This window comes from Vanellus vanellus, assembly GCF_965231255.1.
Source record: "Vanellus vanellus genome assembly, chromosome: 6".
In the NCBI taxonomy this organism is placed as follows: Eukaryota; Metazoa; Chordata; class Aves; order Charadriiformes; family Charadriidae; genus Vanellus; species Vanellus vanellus.
In genome coordinates this window covers 32,596,404-32,609,465 of record NC_138911.1, presented here as the reverse complement: position 1 = coordinate 32,609,465, position 13,062 = coordinate 32,596,404, and the positions used below count along the sequence as shown (strand labels likewise).

Sequence of the window (13,062 nt, the reverse complement as noted above, 5' to 3'; positions counted from 1 at the left end):
TTGTTGTTGCAAGTCAAGTTCATTAACTTGGGGAGGGTCACGGGGAAGAAAGGAGTCTTAAGTTACTGTGTACGTAACTAGGATGGGTTCTTATTTGACCTAAAGTCTGTCTTGATGCAGCAGCACAAGCCAGCGAGGAGACTGTCACATTTCGTCGTGAACGCAGCACATTTAGGCGTCAGGCAGTACGACGCCGGCACAATGCAGGGAGTAACCCTACCCCTCCTACATTGCTCATCGGATCACCCCTCAGGTAGGGTATCTAAATGTTCCACCATATTTAGCATGCATGTAGCAGACCACTTCTCCCTACACCCACCAGTGTTGCCAGAAAAGCACTTTTTACTTCCTTCCCCACCATAACCTCCTTGAGCTGTCACTGCATGTCACTGTGGGCTTGTTGAATTGTGCATGTATATGTGGCACTATTTTCAAAATGGTCAGGATAGCCCGTCTCTAACATGTTGTAGCTGATTTCAGATTGATAACAAAATGAACTAACGCTAACAAACTTAGACTCAGTGTTTTTTATCGAAAACTTTAGAAACTTCTAATTTCAAGGAATGAAAAGAACCCACGAAAATATTATTTATCACTCCTTATTTTGGTTTTCTTTCTTTTAAGAAAGTAAACATTTGGTACTAGTACTGTAGACAGTGTCTGTATCTCTCACTCTCTTATCTCTCACTGTCTACAGACAGTTTTCACGTCTGTAGACAGTGAGAGATAAGCATAACAACAAAGTGGAAGAACTTTATAAAAAGCCTAATCATATGCGCAAAGATTCCAAATCTAAAATACAGGTAAACCATTGTATGAACATCCTGTAGCTTTTTCCAGCAGAAGAGAAATAATGAAGTAATAGCAATGCACAGTATTGCTCAGTATTAAATGCAATTGTGTGGCACTTCGCATGCCTTGGCAATGTTTAAAATAAACTACGTACATGTATCCCAGGAGTCCCCAGCCTTCTCTGGCCCATTTGTTAACAATCCTGAGCCTATTGATGCGTTACATACAGCAACTCTGTTGGCTCTGTCAGCTTAAACAGCAAAACCAGCAACCACAATAACTTTTTAAACTTGCTTTTTAAATCTTTCCATCACCGTGGTTGCCTGTGGTGTTGGAGAATCTGGTGAGCAGAACATTGCCTGTAGAGGAAGGAACACTCACCCATACATATCGAAGTAATTCTTCCTCCAGTTATATGGTAAATATGCAGGAATAATCGTATATGTTGTGTATTCTTAATCATATTCCTTCCTATGTGAAGCTATCTTTTAATAATAGGAGCAATCTGCTTTTGTGTTTCAGGAATATTTGTGTAATTTTTTTTTTAATTGGAAAAAGCTATAGAAACTGAGCAAATAAAAAGAAAATACTTTACAGTAGAGGATGGGGGAAGAATTGTGCCAGCTGTGTAGCACCACTGAAATAATCAAGGACTAAGTTTCTAAATTTTCCTCAAGCAGGGGGATTGCAAAAATGGTACCTAAAATCTAAGAAATAAGGGACTGACTTCTGCCATGTCAGGGATTGAACCTAGTTAGATGTGTTTTTACTGGCTAGTGCAATATGTAGCAGTAATCGCAGTTCAGGTAATTTTATATTAAGCTTCTGGTTTTGCTGAATGTAGCTTGTTCAACTATAAGTGATTTACTTCATAGTGAGGGATGCTAAAACTTTGCGTTCTCGTGGATCACTTTTGCTCTACTTTTCATTGCATTCACTTGCTTCTGATAAGGTTTTCATGTGTTTTTTTCTCTTTAAGAGGAAGGGTAGTATAGTTTTGTGTTGGTTCATAAGAGGTTGTGCAGACTAATCAGAGCTCCTTAATTGTGCATAAGCCAGAAAACAGTGAGTTTTCTTTCTATTAAACAGATAAAAAGTGGGGCAAATAAAGGACTCTGTCTTAAACTGAGGCTGACAGCTGCCTCATTTTCACATGCTAGTGCAGTCATTGAGGTTCCCATGGCATAAACTGAACTTCAGTGAGATCATGAGAAAACTGAAGTTGGTGGAAGTAACTTTTTAATCAGACAATATGTTCAAGGGTGAAAAAGTGGAACAAATATTCTAGCCTTGCATTTCCTCTCTGCACCTTCCAGTTATCTAAATTTATTCTGTGCTAAATAAAACTGAAAAGTCGCAACTCTACTCTTTCTGACATAATGATACACATTACCAAAAATACTTGTATTGTAAACGTATGTTCAGAATTGAATGCTTACTGAGGTTACTTTGCTCAAAGCATTGTTTGTGATGCTAAATGACTATCCCTTGGATTGGAGTTAAATTGCCTTACTCCAACCAAATGCCGAAGTGCTTTCAGATTCCTTTGACATAAATTCCATTTGAACTACCAACTGTGGAATGTATCTGCAAAATTGTCTTTATTACTCTTATGATTTCTGTGGTCTGAAAAATGCTCCTGTATGAGTAGTGTAATTGTAGTGTAAATTCTATGTTGCTGGAAGGAGAAACCCCCAAGAAAGATTTAAAAAAAAAAAATTGTGCATAATGAAGAAATGTGAAGAAATACAGATATTTTTAGCCAGTTACCACCAAGATCCTTTCAAAAGATCACTGTAAGTGTACTGGCATTAATTGTGTATGTTAGTGGTGAGCTGCCTCGATCTAGTTCCTGATATTGCTAATCTGTATGACTTCAGGTGTTAAACTTCTAAGAGTATTAGATTTACTAATCTTTAGTTGCCCTTATGTTTCTTCTTTCTTATTGTTCCCAGCAAAACTTTAATCTCCTAATCTTCTAACTCTTGCATAAAATTGGATGTTGTGGGGATGTTCCCTTAGAACTTGTTGTGTTCCACCTGATCTTATTTTTTTGAATTTCCTGTCCATTATTGCAATTATGTTGCACTTCCTCTGTGGAATATCTAGCAAAAGAGACAATGGCATTATATATGTATGCGTTTGGCAATGATAGGTACTTAAGTAAAACCTGATCTAGTAAACTGCTGGTTTGATGCTAAATTAGATACAAGAGTAGTTTGCCTGGTAACTTAAACAAAACAAACAAACATAAAAAAACAAGCCCCACAACAAAACAACCAACCAACCCTGCTTTTGTCCTGCCTAAATGTCAACAGTGTTTTGGGCACTTTAAACATAAGTATGCGTTGGCATCCTATGTAGTCAATGGTGTATGCATGTGTGTCTGATACAAAAACATAAGTATCTGAAGCAGAATTTAATTTTTTATAATTATTAATTAGGTAGAGAATAAGTGTACGTCTTGCATATCTGTGCAATCTGTTAATGTCCATGTTTCGGGGTTTTTTTTGTGACAGATGGATAACCACTGAAAGGTCAACTTTGTATATACCTTTTGATACATAGCTACTGTTTAAGGGAAAGCGGTATTGTTTAGCGTTGTTTTGGTGTTGCTGATAATACTTGAGGGAGACAATGAAGGCTGGCATATCTGTGAGCTTTCTTAAGGCTTTTGTTGCCATGTAGCTTACTGAAAGTCATGTCTATAGCAGCAAAACCACTGAATTTGAAGTTCAGATTCAAATATGTTAGAGTACAATAATGATGAGTTGCAATTTTTTGTCTCATGAGCTGTATGCATGAGCTTTATTTTGCATGAGCTTTTCTTAACACCTGTTCTTATACTTATATCCGTATGTTGTTTTCCAGCAGTGCTCTAAAAAAAGGACTGAAAAGTAGATGTTCTAGAAAATATTGTTATAAGCAAGTACATCAGATATAACCCCTCGATTCTTAGTAAGATCTTGCTTTTTCAGTTGCCTAACTTGCCAGCTGTAGCATCACACTGTGAACTGTGAAACATTAAAAGCAACAGTTGATAATGTTTTTCAAGTGTTTAAGACATTTTCCATAGTCTATAAAATATAAATTTTTATCTAAAAAAACTTCTTAATTTGATCACGTCCCACAGCTAACGACTGTGAGATGTAACTTCTTTAAATGCACAAAATGAAGGATAATAAAACCACGAATTCAACAAAGTAGATGTGATATGGAAGTGTAACCGCCATATATTTTGGCACTTCACTTTGTTTAATATTAAACAATATTAAAAAAAATCTAACAATGTTAACTAGCTTTATAAAATAGTTTTGTGAAGAGAAGGTTGTGAGGAGGAAAACTTAACATTTTCAAGCGTTGTCTACTCATAGGGCTGTAAACTTACAAATTTCTCTGAAGCCCAAGATGACTTTTATGACCTGTTTTTTTTTGGTGCAGGTATGTGTCTGGGTATAGAAGATGTTTTTTTTTTTTGTGGTAGTAGTACTGAGTAATAGTTTTTGCTCTACTGTCAAAGTAAGTTCAAAATAGACTTAAAGTTTTGGCAGTTAATAAGTTATAAACATTCTTGATATGTTCAAAAAATTCTGAATCCAAAGGGTTAACTACAGTTGTCTACAAGGTCTGTGGTAGCATGTGACGTAAAGACCAACGCTTAAAAGACATTTTGTAGTTAGAGCACAGATTAATAGCAAGAAAGGTGATTTTATTGTGACAAAAAAAATACCCCAAACGGCCAACTAAAAAGTTGATCAAGTCATAGTTCGATGAACAAAAAGGACCCAAACTGTCATGAGAAGACTGGAATAGTCTCTGCTCTATGTAAGTGATACCTCAGGTTAGTCTACAATTAGACTAAGTACCAGTAATTTGCTTTTGCAGCCACAAATTAAGACTTAAAAGAATATACTTGAGGGTGGCTTGGGGAGGTGTTAGAAAGCAATACTGCTTTAAAGGAGTAGGACAGGAACTGTATCTCTAGGGTACTGATGTAAGTAGTGTCCAAATATTCTGTTATATGGAACTCATGGGTTATCTTAACCCTAATAAGTAGCTTCTTAATGCTATGCTCTTTTAAGTTTTCCTCTTTCAACTAAAACGTCTTGTTTTGCTTCACTTCTAGCTCTTTTTCTCTTCTTCCTGGTAACGTGTCCCCAATCCGTGTTTTCTCGTAGCCTTCAAGATGGTCAGCAAGGCCAGCAGCCCTCCTCCCAGGTCAGAGTGCAGTCCCGCCCCCCTTCCCAGGCCGCTGTGCTGGGCGCTAGCGCCTCCTTGCTGGTGAGAAATGGGAGTGTCCACTTAGAAGCATCACATGCCACTGCATCTGCTGTAGGCGGTAGCAGTTTGCACGATGAACTTGGTATGCAGGCCTTATGTAACCTTGGTGACATGGAAGTTTTAATACGGCAGATATATCGGTAATAATGCAGTGAAAATCAGCTAACCTTAGCTTTGTTTCTGAACCTTGTAGGTGCATTTCTTGGAAGGCCGTAAATTCCTAATTCATAAATTCCTTGCTTTTCACAGTCGACTTTCCAGGCACTTTCTCTGACAAATGCACGATGGGAAATGCTCTAAGGATGCATAGATACAAGTAGCGATGGTGTGAGAGCTTTCATGACTTAAATGTAACACGTATAATGCATAAGTTTTCTTGCATTGTCACAGGCAGCTGAGCAGAGATTGAGACCAACTTTGGGGATCTTCTGGTTCCTGAAAAAAAAATACTTGTTGCGGTCCCTAGGAATTCTTGATCTTACTTTTTTAGATGAGTTTTGCTTAGGTGCTGTTTAAAAAATAAATCCTTGTGTAAATGAGAGTGCTTTACTTTTCATGTACACCTTAATTTAGGAGCTTGAGATTGGAAGAAAATCTGGACTCTTTCTTATATGAAATGTCATCATTTCACGGAGCCTTATAGTGTCTCTTAATTCTTCATGGTCCATTTTATGTAGTGTTCTTAACTATTTATTAACTTCTATGCAGCTAATAAAATTGCTAGGGAGTAGGAAGTTATGATGATCATAACAAGTGACTGATCTCCTGTGACGCAGTAATGCAGGGGCAGATTGTGGAAAAATTCCTGGCAGGGATCTCTGCAGCTATCTACACATGGCCTGAATTAATTACAACTTCAGCGTTAATATGGAATACTTCCTCGAATTATTAAAGTGGGCATCTGTAGAACTGAGAATTATTAGTGACAATATATTGAGCAGCTGTCACTGTAATACCTTAAAAGTACAGGTTAGCTCAGAACACTGACAAGATACTTGTTTCAGACCTAACTGCAACCCAGCACTAAAAGATAAATGAATTGTCATCTTACTCCACTAGTGGAGAAGACTTCAAGAGTTGCCAGGCTGTTTAAATATGAGTTTGGCTAACACGTTGCTGTTCTTCTGCACCATCTAGCTGCAGTATAAGGAAAAAAAGAATAGAAGCAAAACTGAAAACAACCCTGACATGCTCTGAGGTGTTTTATAAAATTTAACTACAGTTGCGCTAAACGCGCACAATCTACTTATGAGAACTTTCATGTTAGAGTCTGTGGCTTTACTAGTTTCTAGATAGCAAAATTGAGAGTTATATCTCAATGCTTGTATGTATCTCTGACTTATCACATGAAACTATGGATTTCTTTATTTAATTTGGACTCTTATTTCTTGTTTGAAAAAATACTGGAATATAACCCTGAAATTCAGGTATACTGGTTATATCTATCCAAGGTTAATGTTGAGATTTATTCTTAAAACTACCATTATTGTATTTGAAGGACTTTGTTCATCAATCAAGTTTTAAAGAATTCAAGGTTTTAATACACAATCTAGTTAAGGCTGACTTATTTAAGACCTTAAATTGCTATGTTGTAGTAGAAATCAAAGTGGATCATTTAAGAAACTCAATGTTGCATTCAGGCTCCCTAAAAAGCATATTTATTGTGCTTGGCATGTATTGGAGTCTTCAGAAATTCATATAGCTAAATTCTTCTGAAATTTTGTGTGTACTGTGCTTACAGTTATATGGGGCAGCACATTGCCTTTAGGAGGCACAAAACTTCCAGGATCTGCTCAGTTAAAAATCTGAGGTATAATAGTGTTTTATTCCTGATTTGAAGCTCTGAGCATCTGTTCAGAAACCTTCCATGCGTGAAAGCGGCTATTACAGGCAAGGTCTGTTTTAATTATTTTAGGAAAATCAAATTTTCTAGTTTGTGTAGCAAGCTTTGTCTGACAGGTACTATCTTTTGTTAGAGTAAAATAGGTGGCAAAATGGTGCATGCTTTCACATGTGTGATTCGTTTATCAGGCCTGTCAAGAAGGGAGAGTATCTTTCCTTATAACTGGTATATGGTTTATTTTGGGATTGGTTTTGTGTGTGTATGTTGGTGTGTGTGTTTTTTTTTTTTTTTTTTTTTAAATCCTCAGTCAGGTATGAAGTAACATTACTGCTCTGTTTTCCCTTAAGTCGAAGGCTGTTGGTTTTGCTCTGTTGTCCCAAGATACCTTACAGTGAAAGATGATCCTGTTACTTTACTTTAGATTGTATAAGGTTTGGGGGTGGGAGAGGGTAGTAGTTTGCTTTTTCTTTAACTCTTATTCTGATGCTGATCAAAGCAATGCAGGTGATATGACCAATTCTCTGTCATTGTGGAAATTGCTGTGACTGCCCAGGGCAGAAAAAAATATTGAAAATAGAGGCTGGGGAAAAGATAAGGAAACAAAACATGATTTACAGTGACTGGAAATATAAGTGGCAAATGTAGTAGATGGGGTTATATATCTCTCTACAATGCACATAAGAATTTAATTTCTTATTGAAATTGTATGAGCATACTCCAGGTCTTTTGGAAGATCAACAGGGCATGTGTTAATTTGTTAAAAGCCCCCATGTTTAGGACTCTTGCGCACCAGTGTAGTATCTGCTTCTACGTTCTTCCCATCTATGTGTTGATGTCAAGCTGCAGATCTTAACAAGACACAATTTTTATTTTTTTCCTTTGCTTTAAATATTCGTGTCTGTTAACTTGATTCTGGTGGCTTATTTTGCAAAGGATGAATGTTATTGTGTTATACCTCGCCTACATCCAGTCTGGTGACTATACAGCTGTCTATACCTGGCATTGGCCTGAGAGTAAGGCAAGAGAAGCTCTGAGGTATTATCTTCAATCTTCCAAGCTCATAGAAAGATTTTTATCAACAGTGTTGTTTTGGGAGGAGGAAGGAACTTGAAAAGACTGAAAAGGAGCTTAATGTGGAGCAGTAAACATGAAGTAACTCATAGGAGGAATGCAGGACAGAAAGGAAAGGTGGCAGACCAAATACTATTATTTATAGGTAGGATTAATATAATATGAATCCAGAAAGCACCAAAACACATACCGTGTCTTAAGTGAATGACAGTTTTCAGAGCACATTGTGGCAGTGCTGTTGCCTTTTATTCTCACTGATATCTGATTCTTGAGACATGTAGGTGATGGGTGAGATTTTTTCAGTCCTTGCAGCGAAGGCTGTAGGTGTTAAAATTCGTGAAGTAGTTTGTAACTCAGTACTTGGTTACCTAAAACAGATGCCCAGTTTCTGAAACTGCAGTGAAATAACAGCCTCTTGTCCTTAGCTGGATGATGTGTGGGCTTCTGGCTCTTTTTTGAGGAATATTACTTTTGTGATTAAAGAGAACTGGTCATCTGGATCTTTACAATAGTTACATTGCTATGTTGGACTTCTGGTTGCATCGTTTATATGCAAGTGATAATATTTCAGATTTATTGAAGTATCTCAATTTATGAAGGCAGTTGGATGGTCTTCAAGGTCAAAACTTTAAATATATACACAGTTCACTTACTTGATTAAAAACAATTTAGAATCAGTTCCTCAATACCTTTTTATAATTAAATAGACTTAATTTATTTGGGATGAATGGGGAAGTATTTTCAAAGGTGCAAGTAAAAAATAAATACTCACTTCCCATTGTTCCTATTGAAAATATCCCTGTTGTAGTCTGGAATTCAGTATAATAGGTGAGTTACTCTTTTGACAAACTACATATAGAAATTAAAAAATGAACCACTTTGAAGTGTTCGAAATGAAAACTTCTAAGTCTTTATACTGCAGCTGAAGGTAAAATTTTGACCTTTGAAAACAATAGCTCCTTGCACGCTAGAGTATTCAAATTCTGATGGCATTGTTGGTTTTGCTGACTGGGATGTAAAAGATATTGTCGAAGTAGTAGGTGAATATATCTTAATGGTCTAATGATGACATAGGCTTCAACATGCCAAAAAGTGTTAGCAATTTTCAGAACTAGTTTATGAGAGGTTTAAAACAAAGTAGTATTGGGTGGATAACTGGGAAATGTGCGGAAGATAACTTGGCTGAGGAAACCATCAGACTGTCATTTTAGTCAGATCCTCGACCATTTAAGTCTTCCAGGCTTCATCTGTGTAAGCTCATCAGCCTGTTGCTTTCGTTGATTCCCGTAACTGTGGGAACACCAGTTCGTACAGTGTGAACTGTTACGTGGTTGTCTCTGGACTTGATGATGAGATATTTTTGTCTTTTGAAACAAGGAAACTTGTTTCAAAGGAAGTGCATTCATCTTTTCCTCTCTTCGTGTCAGAACAAAGCTGTATTTTGTATTTGTGTGCCTGAGTATCAATGACTTGGTTTTGTTATTTTTGTAACTGGGTCCTAATAGAATATTGTTTGGGTGACTTTAATTTGGTAAGAACTTGCAGCTCTCCCTCTGGGGGAGGGGGGAAGTTTACAGGAGGGAAGTTTACTGTTTAGTGGACAAACAAGCAATTGACTGTATTTATTGATCTGAAAAATAAATTTTTGAGTCTGCCATTTGTGATAAAACTACAGTCCTTAGAGAAAGAAAAAAAACTTTCTTAAGCTTTTTCAGTGTGATGCTGTTAAAAATATTTCGGAGAATGCTGTGGGAGAGCTAGGAATGGGAGGGAGAGAAAATTGCTAGGGTAACTAAAAATGGTAGGTATATCCACATGTATTGAATCTTGTGAGCATTGGGATCCTTCATTAGAGTTTGAGAGTGCTGTGAGGAAGCTGCTGTTACCTCACACACTTTAAAAAGTATGTAACTGATGGGAATTTGGAGCTCAGCTGTAGAATCTCCAGTCACATCTTAGGGTTTGCGTCCTCAACAGTGCTGAATAGTCCTGGCATCTTTTCTACTTTGGATGAGTTGAGGCTTTTCTGGAGAGCCTTTTGATCTTAAATAAAAAAAAAGGGGGGGGAGGGGTAGGGTGGCAGGCATTTTTATTTTTTTAATTGAGAACCCATGCTTTTATTGAGAGTGTTAACTTTTCAATAGGAAGCCTATATAAGTAGGGGAGGTGAATTGCAAGTATGGCAGAACCTGAGTCTGTTTTGTAGTTTGTGTGTAAACAATTGGAATTAAGTGTTTTGTCTGTTTGCTACCTCTCTGTTAACCAGGTTTGTTTTATTCCACGCAGCCATGCAGTAGTTATAGCAACACAAATGCAGTAAATTTTGACAGATTCAAAGATGAGTTGGATGTGGGGGAACTGTAGATATTTTCTAATGTGAGGTGTGTTATGCTAAGTTTTTTTTTCATAATCTGAGGCCCTTTTCAGACTTTTGACATGAGTGTAACATTTCAGTAAACTTTGTTGGAAGCTAATATATCTGATACATTATTTCAGCCCAAGAGAACAGGAAGTTATATCTTGCAAGTAGTATATTCTAATTTCTATAACTAGAATTTCATTAATTTAAAAATCGGAAAGTTTAATTTCCAGACCCTCAATTCAGTAGTGCAAAACCAGGAAGAATTTAAGCCAAACTCACTTGTCTCTTTTAAGGACTGGTTGCATGGAAGATTTTTTTTCTGTAATAGGTTATGCATAATTTTGTCCTCCCTAGGACCTCATGTGTTATCAAATACCTTCGTGTTTGCTGTTGAATTTTATTTTTACAGATGTAGTTGAGAAGTAGTTCTGTGTAACTGAGGTTATTTATTAGTTGCATGGAGGAAGATTCCTAATGTCCTGTACCAGTTTAAATTTTAAATTTCAGTAACAACTGTGTACTACCCTATGCATTAAAAATCAAAGGATTCGCTGAAGTGCTTCATTAAAATCTTAACTACTGAGGGGAAAAAAAACCCTGATAAGTGAACTCTCTACTTGTATTTCCTTACAAATGCCTATAGCAGATGTAGTTAAATATTGAGAGAGAGCTGTTGCGTTACTGAGCTCTGACGCACGCTGTACGTGACTTCTGAACTATGTAGTTGACTGTCTTGTCAGAATGGTTGGTCTTAGCACGGCTGCAGTATGTGTCGTCTTGGTATGAAGTGCCCCCTCTGAGAGTAGAAAGCTTTATGAAGATATTTTCAATATACCAGTGTTTTTCCTTAGTTTCACTGGGTTTAATCATCCAGTTCAAGGTTTTTAGCCTTTTTGCTTTCAAACACTTCTATATCAAACTTAATTGCCTGTGGGCCTGAAGAGAAGTTGGAGTAGGATCATAGTGTGTTTTTGTTTAAAAAAAAAAAAAAAAAAAAAAAATCAAAACCCACTGTATCAAAGTAGGTTATGTTCTCGCAGAAAGGGGAAAGATTGGAAGCTCTGATCTTATTAGATATTTCTCCTGGGACTGCTTGTTATCCTGTTATCAACAGAAGAAGAGAGAGCTGCAAGACATGCAGCTGAGAGGAGTATACAGTTTTTGCTTCAGATGCTCCAAAGTGGGATTTTTTTGTCATGATTTTGTATAAGCAGATCTTAAAATATTGCATGCTTTACATCATGGATTAAGAGGGGTTTTGAGCTAGAAGAGATGGAGAAGTTGGCAGGACACTTCATATGAGATCACAATTTCAAAATCGGCTTCCTGCATTCAGAGCTGAAATATATTGAACCTGGCCTTCAGGGGAAATTACAATGCTTATCTCTCTGATCAGACTATTGTGGGAGAAGGGCACTGTAAAAACATCATATTGTGAGTAAGGTAATTTATCATTTGGGTTATAATCTCTGGCTACTTTTTTGTTAATTATATATTTAGGAGTAGCTTGATATTGTTTATTCAAAAAGTTTTCAATAACAACTTCAGGAAATTATGGTTAATTGAGTTCCAGTAACTCCAAATGGTTTACCTGAGAAGTTAGTTTGCAGTTTTCTGTTCGTACACTGAGGTGTTTGCTTCTGGCTTGTAGAATAAATCTCTGCCTGCCATTCACTTTATAGTTTTTCTAGAGGTAAAACTTAAGAAGCATCTCTGGCCACTTCTTTTAGCTCTTTGTTTCTATTCCGTTAGACATGTGCCTCTCAAAAGAATTTTATTCAGGGCAGTTGAGGAATCTCTGCCTTAGCTAAATACCATGGTTCTTAAATGCTGATAGTGAATGACTTACTGATTGTTCTACTGGGGGTGGGGAAGAACTGAAGCAGCTTGTCATTGCAGGTTTTTCACCTGGTTATTCTCTAAGGGGGGGGGGGGAAGCCTTACATTGTGCTTCTATTGTGTTAATGGTGACATCTTGTAAATACAAACTCTTAAAATTTAATTCAGTACAGTAGTTTACTGTATATATGTCATGTAAAATGGTATGCAAGAGGACTGAGTACTTAATGTTTTTTCTGCACTGGTGATGTGTTAATGTGTAATCACATTTTATATTCTGACACTGATATAAATTTAGATGAGAGCACCTGTTGTTTGTTTAGTGGCCAGCCCAGCCTAAACCATGACAGATTCCTAAATTGATCTCTGTAGTAAGTTAATAAATAGAAACTAGTGCCGGTGGGATGAAACATTATGAAACTTTGACCTGCTTTTGACCTTTTCTTTAATAGGTAAGTTCAGTTCTACGCTCTACGAGACAGGGGGCTGCGACATGTCACTTGTGAACTTTGAGCCAGCTGCAAGAAGAGCATCCAACATCTGGTGTGTGTGAAGGCCAGTCAAGAGTGATGATTCTTGTCTTACTGCAAAAAAAATCTTTGATTTTATTTTTAAAAGGTTATTTAGTATGGACTAAAAAAATCAATATAAAATATTATCCATATACTTATACTTTTGAAACCTAAACGATTTTTTTACTAGAAGATGACCATAACATACATAATCTTCTCCACTTAAATAAATCTCAGAAAATGAAGATTACTATTAGCTTAAACAATAAATGTCCAAACAGAGAATTTGACAAATGGATTTTTGATTGGCTTATAGCAGGTCTTTCTTAAAGGATTTAACCCAGGTTTTGGGAAAGTAGGTG

At 36.7% G+C, this 13,062-nt stretch overlaps 1 protein-coding gene across 2 annotated transcripts in view; it reads left to right on the top strand.

Annotated features, from left to right (window-relative positions):
• PCNX1 (pecanex 1) overlaps positions 1-13,062 on the top strand; it is a gene marked incomplete at its 5' end in the record, with an annotated part of 92,131 nt that overhangs the window by 34,432 nt on the left and 44,637 nt on the right. The window contains 3 exons of one of the 2 annotated variants that reach the window (XM_082484796.1): positions 121-253; positions 4,971-5,155; positions 12,641-12,731. In XM_082484796.1, the coding sequence (XP_082340922.1) occupies positions 121-253; positions 4,971-5,155; positions 12,641-12,731 (409 nt within the window). The remainder of the gene's footprint in view (positions 1-120; positions 254-4,970; positions 5,156-12,640; positions 12,732-13,062) is intronic. The other variant, XM_082484797.1, reaches the window with a different exon arrangement.